At 50.1% G+C, this 19,714-nt stretch overlaps 1 protein-coding gene across 1 annotated transcript; it reads right to left on the bottom strand.

Moving 5' to 3' along the window:
• Positions 1-9,220: 9,220 nt before the first annotated feature.
• Nmur1 (neuromedin U receptor 1) lies at positions 9,221-16,707 on the bottom strand. Its single transcript, XM_075951439.1, has 4 exons — positions 16,585-16,707; positions 15,964-16,032; positions 10,263-11,157; positions 9,221-9,606 (listed from the first exon to the last, which is right to left on the bottom strand). The coding sequence occupies exons 1-4, from the start codon at positions 16,705-16,707 to the stop codon at positions 9,221-9,223; spliced, it is 1,473 nt and encodes a 490-aa protein (XP_075807554.1).
• Positions 16,708-19,714: the final 3,007 nt, after the last annotated feature.

Below are 19,714 nucleotides of genomic sequence, written 5' to 3'. Positions count from 1 at the left end.
CAGAAACTAATTTCAACATGGAAAAGTGGGCCAGAGAGGGTCCTTGTCAAAGACAAGACCAAGACGATTTTGCCAGGAATGAGCCAAGTGAGTCATGCATTTTATAACTATAATGGACATACATGCCAAGAACTATCCAGCATATTTATTTATTTATTTAATTTATTTATTTAGTATACAATTCTGTCTGTGTATATGTCTGCAGGCCAGAAGAGGGCACTAGACCTCATTACAGATGGTTGTGAGCCACCATGTGGTTGCCAGGAATTGAACTCAGGACCTTTGTTTGTTTGTTTGTTTTTGGTTTTTTGAGACAGGGTTTCTCTGTGGTTTTGGAGCCTGTCCTGGAACTAGCTCTTGTAGACCAGGCTGGTCTCGAACTCACAGAGATCCGCCTGCCTCTGCCTCCCGAGTGCTGGGATTAAAGGTGTGCGCCACCACCGCGTGGCTTGAACTCAGGACCTTTGGAAGAGAAGGCAATGTTCTTAACCACTGAGCCATCTCTCCAGCCCCCTGTCCAGCATATTTAAATAGCTTGTGATATCAGTCAAAAAGGCCAAGTCTTTGGTCTTATCTCTGCTCCCTAGCTCAGTCATGGGGTTCCTTGCAGAAGACGTGAACAAGTCAGTTCCTCCCAATGGTTCATAGTCTGCTCCAGCACCCTACCACAAGTTGGCTGCCATATTGCCTAGTTAAATCCCTGAACAAAGCTCTGAGCTCTGTGGTATGTGATGAGGGGGAGGGATGTCCAGGTTACGGTGTGGGGCTGGCCAGGGCTATTGTTTATGTAGCTAGGGATGACCTTGAACTCCTGACTCTCCTACCTCCACCTTGGTGACAGGATCCAGGTAGGTTTCCAGCACAGTGATTCCTGGCCAGTGACCACATGCACACACGTGACAGACTCTTTGTAGAGCCCCACTTCAGATTCTAGTATTGAATTAAACTTCTTAAATTTATTAGACTGGGCAGCGGTGGCGGCCACCTTTAATCCCAGCACTCGGGAGGCAGAGGCAGGCAGACCTCTGTGAGCAGCCTGGTCTACAAGAGCTAGTTCCAGGACAGGCCCCAAAGCTACAGAGAAACCCTGTCTCAAAAAAAAAAGTTTATTATAAGTTCTAGCTGTCCTTGAACTCACCCTATAACTCACAGAGATCCACTCCTGCCTCTGCTTCCCTAGTGCTGGGATTGAAGGTACCACCACCATTGCCCGGCCACATTAAACTTTAAGACTTTCTCAACCTAAAAGAATTAAACCTCGGGCTGGTGAGATGGCTCAGTGGTTAAGAGCATTGCCTGCTCTTCCACAGGTCCTGAGTTCAATTCCCAGCAACCACATGGTGGCTCACAACCATCTGTAATGGGGTCTGGTGCCCTCTTCTGGCCTGCAGACATGCACAAAGACAGAATATTGTATACATAATAAATAAATATTAAAAAAAAAAGAATTAAACCTCTCCTAACGTCATGCGCCACCACTGCCCAGTGCAGCAAGCACCTTTCTTGCCGGCCTCTCATCAGCCTGGAACTACTCACTTCTCTTACCATCTCCCTCTTCCTGGCAGCTGCTAAGATTTACCTCTTGCCTGCCCTGCTGTTTCTCTTTTAAATTCCAATAAAATGGTCCTCGGTTTTAAGATTATTTTATTAACTAAGAACCAACAAAAGGAATCCTGAATTTCAAGGACTGAGCCTACTTTTAATTTAATTTTTATATGGAATGCTTTGCTAACACCAGAAAACATTAAAAATTGGTATTTTGAAAGTGCTCGGTGTCGTGGTGTAGTTCAGTATAGCATTGTAACAATCTAAAAATGGAAATTCCTTAACCTAAAGTGACCAAACATCTAGGAATTCTAGTGTTTTAGAATGACGTTCCAAAATACCTAACATTGCTACCAACTATTCAAATGGAATAAGGACCTCATGCCAACACAAAAACACCACCGCTCAAATACCTCAGCTAGCTAGCATCAGTGGAGCAACATTCATTACTACACACAGACCAACTCAGAAAGAGCACTGGCCACTCGAGCCCGCACCTATAACCCGTGCTGCCTAAATTGGTCTGCACATTCCTGTTCCCAGTGACTTCCCTCCTGTAAAGCCATCGGTGCCGCCTCTCTCTCTCTCTCTCTCTCTCTCTCTCTCTCTCTCTCTCTCTCTCTCTCTCTCTCTCTCTCTCTCTCTCTCTCTCACACACACACACACACACACACACACACACACACACACACACACACACTCCGGTGCCTCAAGGATGCACCCCCGGAGGAAGACGACCTGAAAAGCCGCAGGCCTCTGTGACTCGCTTGGACCAACCAGAGCCCGTGCAGACCCCTGGGGCAGGCGATGCGACCCTCCATGCCCGGCCTGCAAGTGCTGCTCCTACACGCAGGGCCCAGGCTCCAGTCCTGGCTGGAGCTGGACCTTGGCCCGAGTCCGGTGGCTCAGGTCGGCAGGGTGGTCCAGGTGATTTTGGCTCCGGGTGGGCAAGACGTCCGACAAGATTCGGGGACCTGGAAGCTGATGGAGCCGTAAGTAAGTAAATGGCCATAAAGCTGCTATTCTTTGAAGGTTCAAGAGCCAGGCTCCCTCCATGCTCCTAGATCTGTAAGTCATGAGCTGCTACCACCGCCATTCTCCAGCAAAGAGGAACGAAGATGGCTAATCCTCAGGGTTTTACCTGTTGCGAGAGGGACCGAAATCCCTGTCCCACCCCTCTCCTCAGACCTGTAGCTGAAGACGCCCAACGCTGTAGCAGTTGAGACCTGTCTACCTCCCTGCTGTTGCTGCACGCTGTACTGGCTGGTTTTTCAGTATTTTATTATAACTTTCTCAAAATAAGCTTGAGACTTAACTCTTTTGTTTTTTTTTTTAATATTTATTTATTTGGTATGCAGTATTCTGTGTGCTTGTATGCCTGCAGGCCAGAAGAGGGCGCCAGACCTCATTACAGATGGTTGTGAGCCACATGTGGTTGCTGGGAATTGAACTCAGGACCTTTGGAAGAGCAGGCAATGCTCTTAACCACTGAGCCATCTCTCCAGCCCGAGACTTAACTGTTAACAGATTTGTTATTGTTTTTTGTTTGCTTTCGAGACAGGGTCTCACTATGTAGCTCTGTCCTGGAATTTACTCTGTAGACCAGGCTGGCCTCAAACTTACAGAGATCCATCTGCCTCGACCTACTGAGTGCTGTTACCTAGTTACTTTAAAATTACATCATCCCAGAACTGTGGGTGAGAATCCCAGGAATCAGCCAGGTGTGGTGGTCCTGAAGAGGTGGAGACAAGATCCGGAGTTCATCGCCATCCTTGGCTTCATGGCGAGTTTGAGGCCAGGCTTAGGTATAAGAGGTGTTGTCCTTAACAGCAAAGACACACCTAAGATATAGTCTCACACTTCAACGTGGGGAGTGTGTGTATGTGTGTGTGTGCACACGCGTGGGTTGAGGGGTTGAGGGAAACTGTTCCTAGGCAAGGAACCCTGGATTGCCCCTTTCTCGAGTGTGTGTAATGGACGTGTATGTATGCATCCAATTACATATGTGGTGCATATGTGTACATGGAGAGGCCCAAGGCTGATATCAGGAGTTATCCTGGATCCGTCTTCCATTGGTTCCTCTTCTGTACTGAGGACGGGTGTCCACCAAACCCAGAGCTCGGACATAACGCTGCTAGTCATCTTGCTTTGGGGTGCCCTGTCTGCACCTTCTGAGACTAGAATTCCAGCTGGGCCACCGCACACACCTGGCATTTCCATGGATTTCCGTGGATCTGAACTCTGAACAGCAAGCACCACCTCCTCGGCCCTGTCTACATTTTAGATTCGGTGCCTCACTTACCTAACTTACAAGACGATTAACAGGGTGGCCACAGGCCAGAGAGTCGAGTGGGAGAGAGGTCTCTAGAGCAGCAGTGAGGTCATCCACATGGCCTTGCTGTCATTTATGGTCATGGTGGTGTGGAGATGGACCAAATGCTATGGGAAAGGGGCGTGAGGACAACATACCAAATAAGCCATACACTTTCAGGACAGTCAGCTTCTAGCCTAAGGGTGGCGTTAGATCCACGGAGCTCAAAACCCCACCCTGACAAGGCACAGGAGCAGCAGAGCCTTCTAGAAGGAATACAGGGTTGATGCCCCTGACCGTCCCCTGTGCGTGCCCTAGGTAGGGATGACTGCTGTCTTCTGCATTCTAGACCTTTTTCTCAAGGACTGAACTCAGCTGCCGTTTCCTTTTCAGGGCCACCAACATACACACACACACACACACACACACACACACACACACACACGGACTCCACTTCTCAGGAACTTCTCTGTCCTTTCTATCACTGAACAGAACTGGTCTCTGGCAACAGTTTTAGCATCTACCCACAGGCTACCCAGTGCTTGTGACAGAGAGATGGTTCTTTGGCAATCAGCTCTAAATAACATCTTTCTTTCTTTCTTTTTTCTTTTTTTTTCTTTCTTTCTTTCTTTTTCTTTTTGGTTTATCGAGACAGAGTTTCTCTGTGGCTTTGGAGCCTGTGCTGGAACTAGCTCTTGTAGACCAGGCTGGCCTCGAACTCACAGCGATCTGCCTGCCTCTGCCTCCCAAGTGCTGGGATTAAAGGCGTGTGCCACCACCACCGGCTTAAATAGCACCTTTCACAGGCTCCTTTGTTCACAGAATCCCTCCTGTCCCTCCAGTCCTTGACCTGGCCTACTGCCCCCCCCAAGTCTGCTTAGGCGCTCAGGCAGAGTGCACCCTGCGGCCACACATCCAGGATCATCCACCGAGGAAACAGCCTTCCTACAGCCCGCTTTTCTCTCAGTTCCATGATCCAGACGCAGCCTCCTTGAAGTCCCTACTTCTCCCAGTGCCTTCAGAGAACCCTCACACTTCCACCCCAACCTCCGCTGTCTATCCCTGGACCCTGTGCCTCCCATCTTTGGTTAGCCAGAATCCAAGCGATGGAAGCTCCAGCAGGGAGGGTGGCTTTTCTTTCCTGGGTTTGATCAGCTCTTCCAAGCACAGAGGACAGGAGGGAGTGGGACCTTGTTGGGCCAGGACCTGAGAATTTCTCCACACTGTAGCTTATATGAGACTCAGGGGCTTTCTCAGGCTGGCCAAGGCCGGCCACCGTAGAGCCCCTGGGTCAAATGAGCTGCACCCTTGACTTTGGATCGTCCATCATCTTCTATGGAAAAAACAGGACAGACTTGTTTATAGATGGTGAGAACAGCCAGATAAAAACACTCTTAGGAGGAAATATGCCAAAATATATACAGTAGAGCAAAGTGATGGAAAATTGTGATAAAATATACACAACAAGTTTACCATTTTTTTTTTATTTTTTATTTTGGTTTTTCGAGACAGGGTTTTGCTGTAGTTTTAGAGCCTGTCCTGGAACTAGCTCCTCGAACTCACAGAGATCCACCTGTCTCTGCCTCCTGCGTGCTGGGATTAAAGGATTGCACCGCCACCACCCAGCAAGTTTACCATCTTAACCATTTAAACGGATGGGTCAGAGTTGTGGTGTTTCATCTGTGTTGACTGGATTTGGAGTCACCTGGGAAACACACTTCTGGGCATCTCTGTTTAACTGGGCAGCACCATCCCGTGGGCAGGGGTACTGGACTGAATAAAAAAAAGAGAAAGCTGACCGAACCCCAGCATTTCCACCTTCCATCTTCCTGGTCTGTCCAGGCGTGGGAGCCGTGGCTGCACACTCCTACCACCGTAAACACCGCCATCCCCACCAATGAACTAGACCCTTAAGCCATTTCCTCATGTTGCTTCTAACAGCTATGTCATCACAGATATAGGGAGAGCTAACTCATGTAAGTATTATTAAGGATAATAATTGAGCAGCCGACCTCCAGAGCTTTTCATCTCTCAAAACAGAAATTCTGTGCTCATTAAACAAGTTCTTATTCCTGCTTTTCTGCAGCCCCTGGAGAAAGTGCTCTCAAAAATGTATGTATGTAGGTGAACAGTGATGGTGCACACCTTTAATCCCAGCAGTTTGGAAGCAGAGGCAGGCGGATCTCTGAGAGTTCGAGGGCAGCCTGGTCTACAAGAGCTAGTTCCAGGACAGTCAAGGCTACACAGGTGTGTGTGTGTGTGTGTGTGTGTGTGTGTGTGCAGGCAGGCGAATGCATTGCTTGTATTCTGCATGTGGGATGGATACATGCACATGTGTGTGCGCATGCACACGTGTGAGTCTCTGCACCTGTGCATGTGTGTTTGTAGAAGCTGGAGGACAACCTCAAATTCCATCCTCAGTAATGCCACCTATCACAGGCGACTGTGACACCAGGCATAGTCGCATTGGTTCTGAGGATTGAATCAGATCCTCATGCCTTATGGGCTGGCCCATCAGTCCAGTTCCTCCCCATCCCGCTTTTTCTTCCCCACTTGCTTGTTTGCGTTTCCATATTTTCTTATTTTCTAAAAAAAGTTTTATTTATTTATTTATTTATTTATTATGTATAGTGTTCTGCCTGCATGTATGCTGGCAGGCCAGAAGAGGGCACCAGATCTCACTATAGAGTGCTGTGAGCCACCATGTGGTTGCTAGGAATTGAACTCAGGACCTCTGGAAGAGCAGCCAGTGCTCTTAACCTCTGAGCCACCTCTCCAGCCCACATTCCACACTTTCTACAGTAAGTGTTTATTATTTGTATGGATGCGTAAACAACATATCTGCAGCTGTTATGATGTGGATATTACAACCCCGCACCCCCCCACACAGGCTCATGTGTTGAAGTCTTGGTTCCTAGTGCACATGTCCAGTGTAACTAAACTAGGTTTGGAAGTGGAGTTTTGAGGAAATGATTGGGTTGTAAGTGCCCTATTGATGGAATTATAACTTCATGGTATTACTGGAGGGTGATGGAAACTTCTAGAGGTAAGGCCAAATTGCAAGAAGTAAGTCACTGGAGGTATGCGCTGGGAGAAAAAAAAATGTGTCTTTTCTACCGTGTTTCACTGCTTCCTGTCTACCTTGAGATAAGAAACTCACCATATCCTTCTCTCTCACTATAGGTAGAAATAATGGATCCAGCCACTCTTAATATAATATAATATGGTATAATATAATACGGTATCATATAATATGATAGACTGGAACCCTGAGCCAAAAGAAATCTTATTTGTTTATTTGGTCTTTGGATGGGGATCTCATTGTGTAGCCCAGGCTAGCTTCTCACTGTGTAGCCCAGGCTAGCTGTAAATTCATGACAGTCCTGTCATCACTTCCAAGGTGCTGAGATTACAGCCCTGTGTCACCATGCCCAGCTCCCCGCCTGTGAGGTGTTTCTGGCAGCCATTGTCACGGCGATGTGAAACTGACTCTTGAAGCCACCCGCTACCATCTCCTCCACTGCACAGGCCGGGAACCCAGGGCACCACTTAGCAGGCTGTCTACGGGGTCCTGGTGCAGCCCCTAACTGTGGACACCAGGGCTCTCAGGACAAGACCCAGCATTGCAGCAGGACACGGTCAGTCCATTCATGGGGTCCCTCCTGAGCACCAGGTTGTCGCTGAAGTTCAGAATGGTGTGGAATTTCAAGTATTGTCCCTGACCCCCAGTCCCTTTAGCAGACCTGCGTATCCTCATTTGCATTTTTTTCTGTGATAAAAACACTGACCAGAGACAACTTGGGGAGGAAAAGGGTTTATTTCAGCTTACTGTCCATCACCACGGGAAACCAAGAGGCAGGAACTGGAGCAGAAGCTATGGGAAAATTGGGTTGACTGGCTTGCTCCCCCATAGCTTGCTCAGCTTTTTTTTAAATTAATTAATTTATTTATTATGTATACAGTGTTGACATCAGATCTCATTATAATGGTTGTGAGCCACCGTGTGGTTTCTGGGACTTGAACTCAGGACCTCTGGAAGAACAGTCAGTGCTCTTAACCTCTGAGCCATCTCTCCAGTCCCCAGCTTGTTTTCTTAGACAATCTAGGACCTCTTGCCCAGGAGTGGCACCACCCACAGTGGACTGGGCCCTGCCACATCAATCATCATGAAAATGTCCCGCAGACACGGCCACAGGCCAGTCCGATGGATGTAACTCCTCCACTGAGGTTCCCTCTCCCAACACACTGTCTCTGCATGGCCACTTCTGGTCCTTGGTTAGCCCAGGTTTCTTCCTTCAGAGATCGCCCGGCTAACAGCATCAGTACTTCGTTCAGCGGGGGGCTGCCAGATCAGCCTGTCTACAGGTGAGCAAGGCAACAGGCAAGGGAATGCAGTGTGCACAGGTCGGCCCTAGCTGCTCCAAGACCAGCAAAGGACCTGCGCTGGACAGCTTGGGGCAGGAGCACGTGGAGGTCGGGGGGCAAGCAGGGTTTGGTAGTGATTCAGGTCAGGTGAAGCCAACGGTTGGCCTTTGTGCACGCAGATGAATCACAGCTAGCACCAAAGGATGACACCTCAGCACACCTCCGCGGGGCAAACAAGGAACCAAAGCCTAGAAAGGCAAGACGACTTGCCCAATGCCACAAGGCAACAAGTGGGTGACAAAGGTGTTTAGACCCAGGTCCCCAGGGTCCCTGGGAACCCTGACACCTGGCATCAGATTTCAGGGCCATGGTGAGAAGATGGTCTCAAGTGTAGTACAAGAGCTGGGGGGAAAGATAGGTCAGAAGCTGTGGAGGTTTAGAAGTCACCAGAATGACAGCTAGGCCCTGTGGAAGCATCCGTGAACTTGAGAGGAAGGAGGGATCCCCAGAGAGATAATTGCTGAGGCCTCAGGGGCTGTGATGGTTCGTGGGGGAGGATTCAGCTGGGGGTCTGGGGTATGGAGGGTTGTATAGCATGTGCCTGGCTCAATGTGGGTATTTAAGGGTTTGTTGTTGTTGTTTGTTTTTAATGAATGTGTCCTCTGTATATGTGGGCGCTTTCAGAAACCAAAAGAGAGTGTCAAATGACCCAGAGCTGCAGGTACAGGCAATTGTGAGCTGCCATGTGGGTGCTGGGACCTGAACTCAGGTCCTCTGAAACCAGCAAGCATTAATTGCTGAGTCAAAAAGACCCTCAATTTGAGTCTTTGACAGTCGGGATTCAATCCTCTTCTTCTTGCTGTTTCCCTCAACACTCAAATATGTGGGCAGGGTGAAAATCAGTGGGGTGCTGATCCGACTTTCCAAGCTCATCCCAGTAGCTCCCCAGACTGTGTGGGGCCGTCTGGCCCAGGGGGTGAGCCTCCTTTGGGATTTTACTCAGGAGAGTTCCGTCTCTTGGTGAAACCCTGGTTCCCTGTTCTCAGCTAGGGGTCCAGTCCTGCTGTTCCGGGAACCCATGTCACAGGTGCTACCTGTGGTCAACTTGCTGTGGTTGTGGGAGCTATGACAGTGTTGGCGACGGCGGCGACGGCATTGGGTTCTCAGGCCCAGAGCTTGCCGGAAGTTCTCCCGGAAGCGACTGGACATGAGGCTGTAGAGCACTGGGTTGGCTGCTGAGCCGAGGTAGAAGAAGATGCCAGATATAATGTGCACCAACTGGAAGGCCAGGAGTAAGTTGTCGGTCCAGTCGGGCACCAAGCTCCACATGAGGCGCTCCGCATGAAACGGAGCCCAGCAGATGCCAAACACCACAACCAGCGCAACTACAGGAACAGAGAAGAGAAGCTTGCGTCTCACTTAGCATTTGCTTCTCCCGCTCACTATCCTCCCATTCTTCAAAAGTGGACAGGAAAGCCTGGCCACGGTAGCGCGTGCCTTTAGTCCCAGCACTAGGGAGGCAGAGGCAGGTGAATCTCTGAGTTCGAGGCCAGCGTGGTCACATAGCAAGTTCCAGGATGGCCAGGGTTACACAAAGAAACCCTGTCTCAGAAGAAGAAGAGGAGGAGGAGGAGGAGAAGGAAGAGGAGGAGGAGGAGGAGAAGAGGAGGAGGAGAAGAGGAGGAGGAGGAGGAGGAGGAGGAGGAGGAGGGATGGCCAGGATTATACAGAGAAACCCTGTCTCAGAAGAAGAAGAAGAGAGGAGGAGGAGGAGGAGGAGGAGGAGGAGGAGGAGGAGGAGGAGGAGGAGGAGGAGGAGGAGGAGAGGAAGAAGAAGAAGAAGAAGAAGAAGAAGAAGAAGAAGAAGAAGAAGAAGAAGAAGAAGAAGAAGAAGAAGAAGAAGAAGAAGAAGAAGAAGAAGAAGAAAAAGGAGATCTGGAAAGAAGCACAGCAGACCTAAGACCAGCTTCCAAAATCCAGAAGCTCAACTCCTTCCCCAGACCCAAGGAGGCTCAACTCCTTTCTCACCAATGACACTTACATAGCATCTTGGTCACCTGTCTCCGGCCCCTTTCTCGACGCGGAAGCCGTCTGTTGCAGGTCTTCCGGGCCGCTGCCGTTTTCCTGCCTTTGACCTCCTCTTGAAGCAGCATCCTCTCCCTCCGCAGCTGCAGCCCAATGAGCAGGTACAGCACACTGATGGTGACCATGGGCAGGCAGAAGAAGAGCAGGGTGGTGATCTGGATCACCAAGTTGTAAAAGAGTCGGGGGCGCACCAACGTACACACAGTTGAGTCAGGCACCAGACCCCGACAGGGCACATAGAGCTGCTTGAGGCCGTGGAGACTGGTGTTAGGCAGAGAGAAAAGCACGGCAAGGATCCAGATGGTCCCCAACATGCGGCGCACGTGGGTCCGCGTCATCACAGACTTAGCTTGGAGTGGGTGCACTACGGCCACATAGCGCTCCACGCTCAGGGCTGTGACATTAAGCACTGAAGCCAGGCAGACGGTCTCAAAGAGCAGCGTTCGGAAGTAGCAGCCGCTCGCCCCCAGCTGGAACGGGTAATTGTGCTTCATCTCATAAAGCTCCAGGGGCAGGCCCACCAGGAGCACCAGCAAGTCAGACACAGCGAGACTGAGAAGGTAGAAGTTGGTGGGCGTGCCCATGGCCTTGTGGCGCAGGATGACAGTGCAGGTCAGCCCGTTGCCCACGGTGCCCACCACAAAGATCAGCAGGTACATGGCACAGATGGGCGCGAACAGCGCCATCTGCTGTGGCCCCAAGTACTTCAGCCTCAGGGCCTCATCCGTCAGGTTCAAGTCCTCAGGCTCAAAGTTTCCCTGGACCTCACTGCCATTGCAGAACAGGGAGCTCCTTGAACCATTTGGGGACAGCTCTCCAGGAGAGATGGAACAGTTGAGGCAGGGAGGAGTCTGTGGGATAGAGGGGAAAGATGCTCATAAGTCATTTAAGTGCTCTAGCTCCGTCCTAACACATCACACTGAAGAGGACAGGCTGCTATTCACGCACCTCTGAGAACACCTGCCGCCCCTACTGCAAAGTCCATTACAATCGCGGGATACTAAAAGTGTGAGCCTTTCAAGTGATAAAATAGGCCGGGCAGTGGTGGCTCGTGCCCATCCCAGCACTCAGGAGACAGAGGCAGGCAGATTTCTGTGAGTTCAAGGCCAGCCTGATCTACAAAATGAGTTCCAGGACAGCCTGGGCTACACAGAGAAACCCTGTCTCGAAAACCAAAACAAAAAATAAATAAAATTGGGGCCAGTGAGATGGCTTAACAGGTAAACAAGCTTTCCCTCAGGCCTGATAACCTGAGTTCAGCCCCAGGAACTACATGAGAGAAGGAACAAAACAACTCCAGCAAGTTTTTAACTAACCTCTACACACACGCCAGGACACACGTACACACACACACCAGGACACACGTACACACACACGCTCACATGCACACACACATATACACATGCACATACACATGCATACACACATATACACATGCACACACGCACACACATATACACATGCACACACACATATACACACGCACACACACATGCACACACACATATACACATGCACACACACACATACACATGCACACACACATGCACGCACACATACACACACATACACAAGTACACACATACACTCACACACACGTTCATGCACACACAAATAACTGTAATCATTTTTAAATGATGCTTGGCTTTTTACTTGGAAAATCACAGTCTACTGAAACCTTTGAATAAACGACGGATTCTTCCAAGGTTTGACAGTCTCCTTTGGGCATCCCCTCCCCCCTTTTTTCCTCCATATAACAGCCCTGGATGTCCTGGAACTCACTCTGTAGGCCAGGCTGGCCTTGAACTCACAGAGCTCAGTCTGCTTCTGCCTCCTGAGTGCTGGGATTAAATGTGTGCCACCGTCGCCTGGCAGGTGTCTCCCTTCAAGAAGGACTTCAGGAGAGCCACTCAATGAGAGTATCAGAAGACTGGGTACAACTGCAGCATTGCTTGAAGAACCAAGGCTCTTAAGCAACTGCGGGGCAGAGCTGACCTCCCCAACTCGAGGTCTTTAATCCACAAAGGGCAGGCCTGATGTACAGAAAGCCGGGGTGACCTTGGTGTGGAGAGAAAGCCACCTTATGGATCAAGGGAAGGAGTGAAAAGGCTAAAAGCTGTATTTTGGTCCCAAATTGGTTCTGTTTTCTGTCCTTTGAATCATCCCCAGTCTATGTGACATTCTCGGGACCTACTCCACCTGGAGTTCTAGCTACTAAGAACTCTCACCAAGAGAGAAGCTGGGAATGGACAGGTGACAGCCCGGGTTCAAAAAAGATGCCTTAAAGGGCTGTGGTGGCGCACATCTTTAATCCCAGCACTCGGGAGGCAGAGGCAGGCGGATCTCTGTGAGTTCGAGGCCAGCCTGGTCTACAAGAGCTAGTTCCAGGACAGGCACCAAAACTACAGAGAAACCCTGTCTCGAAAAACAAAAACAAAAACCAAAAAAGATGCCTCATGATCCAGAGGAAGGGTCACCGGTGGCAGCCAACAGCGTTGGGACGACCAGAATCAGAAAAGTGACAGAAATAACGCGGTTGGCTGAGTGATTTCCCCCTCAACCCCCAAGTGCCCCCACAGTGTTCCCACCCATCTCATCCCCACCCGCGCCTGTCGGACCGCAGCACCCTGACCAGGGCCGGCAGTCCCGCTCACCTACCATGCCTTCTGCCCTAGAGGTCCTGGCTGTGCCCTGGCTCCCACCGACAGACAGACAGATGCTGAGCTGCGGGCGACTTGACAGCGGCCGCCCTCCTCGCCAGACCAGTGGCTCTGCCTGTTGTTCGCAAGATCGCCACTAGGGGGCAATGCTGACCCCCCGCAGCTAGAAGTACTTCGGACCATTCACCACGGACCCCACCTGCATCCAAACCGAAATAGTTGTTCCGGTGTCTTTTTTTTTGTCTCCCCCCCCCCCCCCGCAGCCTTTACAACAATCCCATTTTACATGTGAGAAAAATGAGCCTGAGAGAGGAAGACCTTGGGATCTGCCATGCTCTGTCCACCAACCTGCACTATGCTGGCTTTAACATAACTCTTTGTTTCATGTTCCCCAATTCTTTCTGCCCTGCCCCCCATTTTCAGACACACCTCCATACATACCTCTTCAGCCGCTGAAAGTCAGTAGCCCTAAGATCTCATCCCGCTAACACTCTTACACTCACAGGCTATCAGTTCCCCCAGTACACACAGTCACATTAGGGGGGTCTCCAGTCCCAGTGCCCGGCACGGGTGTCCTTCAAGGAAATCTCCCTCGATTCAGCCTGCGCCGTCTCTCACACCGGTCCTTTTCCTGAGCCTAGCTGTGACCCACTTCTTCACCCAAAAGGACCCACGAGACTCTAGTCTGGTGTCAGACTCTCCTCACTCACCCTCTGCATTTCTGTCTCCAATGCTCCCCCAGCTTCCTAGAACCTTCTCATTCATGCCAAGGCTCCCTTTGCCCCGCCCCCTCAATGCCTGGCTTCTTAAGAACTCCATCTGTAAACAGTCCTGGCATAGAGAGATTGTGGGAAACTCTGGTACCCTTGTTCCTGAGAATCCCAGGAGAAAAAATTTTGAGAGCCGTCTACTCAGCTACAGATGGACCAACCAGGGCTAAGGACTTCAGGAGAAAGGGCGGCTGCCGTGACAGATGAGTGACAAGGCTCAGCACCACGGTCCCTGCCTTACAGAAGACAGATGGCTCGGCTCATACCCGTCAAGACTGCTACTGCTGGCGGTGTCGTTTGCCCACATTTGCGGCCATCACGGGCAAGGGCAGCCCTGAAAAGAAGGACCATGAGTTCCCACGAGAGCAGCCCGGTTCATACTCTGCCCAGAGCGCTCTGGTCTGGGTCTGAACTTGAGACTATTGAGGGAAAGTCTGCTCTGCAGTCTGGTTATGGGGACAGCTCAGAAGCTTCGATTCTCTGGTGTTGCCTGCCTCCACCCAGCTAGGCCTGTACCAGGCTAGGGCCAAGAGAGAGAGAGCAGGAGGGTCTGAGCCAACTCTGGGTTGGAGATGAAGGTCTAGTCCGTGGATATCCATAGTTCCTGAGCCCCCAGGTCTTGGCTGCACTCATAGAAACCCACCCACTCCCCTAAAGAGGGATGGCAAAGGAGAGCCGTGCCATGCTGATCGCACACTTTGCAATGAGACCCGGAGGGAGTCTTCATTCCCACACCACCCTGGCTATGTGGCCTCAGTTAAATCCCTTCCCACTCCAGGCCCAACTTCCTAGCTGGTAAAATGGCAAAACTAGCCCGTCTCTCAGGAACATGGTGAGACCTAAGCAGGACCATGGGCTAAGGCCCTTGAGGGGAAGCTGGAGAGAAAGCTGCCTCAGTGGTGAAGAGCACTTGGTTTTGCAGAGGACCAGAATTCAGTTCCCAGCACCCACACAGGGCTTACAACCACCTGGAATTCCAGTGCCTGGGTACCAGATGCCCTTTCCTGTCCTCAAGCCCCAGGCACACACATGGTACAATACATACATGAAGGCAAAACACTCATAGACATACAATAAATAAATCTTCAAGTTTTTAAAATATGCAATGGTGTTTTGCCCGCATGTGTGTCTGGGCGAGGGTGTTGGGTCTCCTGGAACTGGAATCACAGACAGCTGTGAGTTGTGGTTGCTGGGAATTGAACCCGGGTCCTCTGGTAGAGCAGTCATTGCTGTTAACTGCTGAGCCATCTCTTTGGTCCCTAAATCTTAAGGTATTTTTTTTTTATGAGTATAGCAGAATATCATTAGTCTTTATTATGTTGACATGTTTTTCCAATAGTCTTGGTTCTAAGAGGCCCTGAGATAAGTTTTAGCTTCTTTCATTTTCAAAGGCTACTTAGACTTCCTGTGACTCGGTTTTCTCATGTAAAAAGCTGGGTGACAACAGGCTCTACTTCTAGGTTTGTGAGGAGGAGTGGCTAAATGGAGACCAGTCATTTCCTAACTGGTTTTCAGATAAATGTGAGCGCTTATCTCAAAATCTTGGTACATTTCCCGAACACAAAGGAAGTATTTGGGTGAATTATTTTTGTTTTGTTTTGCTTAGACAGGGTCTCACTGTGTAGTCTTGGCTAGCCTGGAATTTGCTATGTAGACCAGGTTAGCTTTAAATCCCAGAGACCTGCCTCTGCCTCCTTAGTGCTGAGATTAAAGGCGTGCGCCACCATGCCTGGCAGGAAGTGAGTTTTAATATTTTTCTTCCAAGACAAGGAAAGAAACCAAAGGTTTTCCCTCTTCGTTCCCAGAGAAGAGTGATGTGGGAAAAACGGTAGGGAAAGAGACGATGAAGGACACGGAGGCAGACGGCAGGAACCCAGTGACCATCCACACGTAGGCCAAAGGCTGCTTGCGACTTTCTCAGCAATGTCTTTATAGGAAGTTCTCAAGTGTGTTTATTTGGAGACGCCATAAACAAAGGGACCCGTGGCCTGCTTTAACAGGCCTTTGTTAGGTCAGAAGGATTCTCAGAGAGACCCACACTCCTCCCTCCCAGCCTAGGGCCCAAGACCCTAGGAGGACTCCAGTTTCTGCCTGCTACCCTGTTCTGGGTGTCATCCATTGCCGGGGCAGGAGGGTCCTCACCAGCAAGGCTGTGCTGGAGAGAGAACAGATCCACAAGCGTGTAAACAGACCATACGCCGCCGTTCCTTCCCCTCTTAAGACTTACGCCCCCCTGGCAGGGGGTCGGCTTGGCCTGGTCCATGTGCATTCCACGGTTTCGGAACCTGCTGCTCCTCTAAGGAGACAGGATCTGATGTAAACAGGGATTCTCTGTGCGAGGAGACCAGACTGGCTTCTCGCATGTGTTTTTGTTTGGTTTTTTGTTTTTGTTTTCCGTTAAAAGAGAATGTCAGGGCCCAGTGAGAGGGTTTGCTTGGTAAAAGTGCTTGGGGTACAAACCTCACAACTTGAGCTGGATCCTTGGAATGCGGCAGAAGAGAAATCCCAAAAGTTATTCTCTGACCTCTGTTAGAATGAGCTTAGACCGGATCACACAGCCCAAGTCAGGTCATGCCCCATGTTCCCGCACCCCTATACCCCAGATTCCTCTGGGGCAGAGGATTAAGAGGCTGCCTGTGCCTTGGCTTAACTGCAGTGCCTTCACCCCCAGATTCTATGGTATCTGGTTCCTCCATGTTTTTTTGGTTTTTGTGTTTTGGTTTGGTTTGGTCTGGTTTGGTTTTTGAGACAGGGTTTCTTTGTAGCTTTGGGACCTGTCCTGGAATCCTCCATGTTTTTTTGACACATAGGCTATGCTGGGTCATAAAGCACAGGATGTGAAACTTACCGCCACCCCTAAAAGGTGGTAAAACATCAGCTCTCTCCTGTGTTTAGGGGTTTGTTCAGGAGCCACCTCAGGAAGGACTTGCTGAGGCTTCTCCAGCCTCCCCTCACCAGTGGTCCTTCTCATGACAGATGTGTTGTTGTCTCCCCCACACACACATGCACACTCTTTGTGTCTGTCTGTCTCTCTCCAGGCATATATGCGGGGTCTAAGGATTCCAGCTTAGGTCTCCGTGATGTAGGATATAACCTTAGCCCTTTATTCCCATTTGATGCTTTGTTTTGTTTCATTTTAAAGGTTTATTTCTATTTTATGCTTATCTGTGTTTTACCTGCATGTACGTCACCTGCACACCACATGAGTGGTCAGAAGAGAGAATCAGATCCCCTGGAACTGGAGTTTCAGACACTTGCAAACTGTCATATGGGGTTCTAGGAATTGAACCTGGGTCCTCTGGAAGAGCAGCCAGTGCTCTTAACTTCTGCGCCATCTTTCCCAGTATCGCCACTATTAATGATGTGCCTGTCCAGCTTTCTTTAATTGTTTTGAGACAGGGTCTCACTTTGTAGCCTTAGCTGGCCTGGAACTCACTATACAAACTAGGCTGGCCCTATCAAGATCCTCCTGCCTCCCGAGGGCTGGGATTAAAGGCATATACCACCATGCCCAACTCTCTTTCCAGGCTTTAAAGCAAAACCTCTCCACCCCTTTAAGGCCCTACTGTGTCAGATTCTCCAAATGTTGCACTGTTTCTGTCTAACGCTCTCCCTCCCTCTTCAAGGCCCAGTCATGGCCGTGAAGTCCTTTCGTTCTAAGAAGCCTAACTTCTGAAGGGCGGTATGAATTGTGTGTCAACTTTCTTCCAGACCAACCACTGCAGCTCTTGTCTGACCATCGTAACACGCTCTACACAGACACTGTGACATGTGAACTCCCACGTCACACACGCATGGAATGTCAAGAGTCACTGTTTGTTCCTTCTGTAATATATATGTAACATATAGATGTGGGTATGTGTTTTGGGACCAGTCTCATGTGTAGCTCAATGGCCTGGAATTCATGATTTCATGATTCTCTTCTCTCAGCCTCCTCGGTACTGAGAGAACGACAGGCTTCCACTATAGGAACAGAAGTTCCTGGGGGGGGGGGGGACACAACAACAACAAACAAAAAACCAAAAAAACAAAAACAAACAAAAAAACACTCCACGTTATCCCAAGCCTCCTGCACGGCAGAGAACAGGAGAGCTGAGAGGACAGACTGCGGCAAGGCTGGGGCCTCATTATCTCCGACGGCCTCTTAATAGCCACTTATGCCTCTTACTGCCTTCCCCTGTGTGTGACCTAACGTTTTTGTGACCATTAGGTGAATCCTTCGGAACGTACAGAGAGTCCAGCCAGAAGTCCGAGAGCGCCATCAGATAGCCTAAGAGGCCTGTGGCCGAGAGTCCCCCGCCTTTCTGTGACTTGGCCACTTGATGTTCCAAGTGCTGTCTGTGGAAAATATCTTGACTTATGGCTCTTTGTTCTAGTCTATAAAAACTCTGTGAAACTGTTACCACATTGGGACATAAATTGGGATGACCCGAATCTGTGTTTCTGGGCCACGGCCTCTCTTATTTGGCTCCAGAATAAACTATCTCTTATTCCCTTTGAGGCGACAATCGTGAGGTTTTGTTTGTTTTGAAGATTTAGTTGATTTTTAGCAATGTGTCTGTGTCTATGTGAGTGCCAGCCAAGTGTGTGCTGGTGCCCACTGGGGCCTGGAAAGGGTTCTGGATTGGTTTAAAATATGCCTTCCCAGTAAGAAATCACTTCAAGCACTTAGAGATTAACAGAGGGAAATTTCTTTAATAACAGCGCGTGACCAGCTCTGGGTACCGCACAAAAGGGAACCAGCCTTGAACAGAAATCGCCCAGGTACACAGCTGCGCTGGCTCCTTACACTCCATGAAATTAAACACGTTTTTCAGGGACAGCAATGCCAAAGTTTGGTTGTTTGGACAAATGGGGAGGTTGTCACTGTCATCCCAAGACAGACCGGGGGTCTTTTCTGGAGCAGCTGTAACCAGGGTCATCCTGCCCGCCTGGCAGAATTACGTTCTTCCTGAGGCATGTGGCCTGATCAACGGCTGTCAGTCATACTGATCTTGTCTACACTGCCTGCCTGGCAGAGGCTTGCTACTTCAGTGCAATTTTACTTTTATGTAACTTAACATTTTCTAAGCAAGTTTACTAGTAAATTCTTGTAGCATCAATTCATTGCTTTGTTTTCCCCTTCAGTAGCCCCTGGAGCTGGAGACATAAACAACTGTGGATCACCGGCCCCAAGCGCTGGGCACTGAACTCAGGTCCTCTGGAAGGATGGCAAAGGCTCTTAACAGCTACATCACCTCTCCAGCCAGGGAACTGTGTTTCTGTGGGGACATCACCGCCCCAGGCTTGCTTCCTGTGTTCTACCGCTCGCCTGTCTCAGGCCGAGGCCTTTCTGGATCCCACCACTAGACAAGATCAACCAGATAAACTAAGGCACACAGATCACTTGCCTTGCCACAACCTCCCTGAGGTCACACCTACCACAACTTGCACTTCTGAGGCCCAGGGTGAGGAGCAAGGAGCCCACAACAGTTCCTATCCTCACTGCTCCCCTCCTCTCTGCTTGGCATCCGTGCTCCCTGGTGACGACTCCAAGGCTGGCGTTTGGCGGAGGGACACGCAGCGTTAGCCCAGGTTGAGAACTCATTCTACTTAGCTCTAGCCACAGTCCAAACCGAATGGCCTGAAAGGATAGAGAGCAGAATACATTCCGGCACCAAAACACTCCGAGTCCCCTCCGTGCCCCCATTGGCCCGTGTGAGCCGCAAGATTCCGCAAGATTCCTCCCGTGGCCTCACTCCTCTCCCTCACGAAGCAGTTCAGCTGCGCGGAAGGTACTCTTCCCCACAGACACCTGGGAACACACGGTCCCTTTAGCGACACACGCATTACAGAAACAATTTGCAAGTACAAATAGCCTTTGTCCCAAACCATCTGAGGGTGAGCAGCCAGTCTGAAGCCCGGGCTGCCTGAGTACTTGACTGTTGTCTGTAAACGGGATACTTCCTCCGTGGAGCCGACAGAGCCATCAACATCAG

Source organism: Microtus pennsylvanicus, chromosome 17, assembly GCF_037038515.1.
Source record: "Microtus pennsylvanicus isolate mMicPen1 chromosome 17, mMicPen1.hap1, whole genome shotgun sequence".
NCBI lineage: Eukaryota > Metazoa > Chordata > Mammalia > Rodentia > Cricetidae > Microtus > Microtus pennsylvanicus.
Note: the sequence above shows the minus strand (reverse complement) of the source record. Positions and strands in the feature narration are given on the sequence as shown.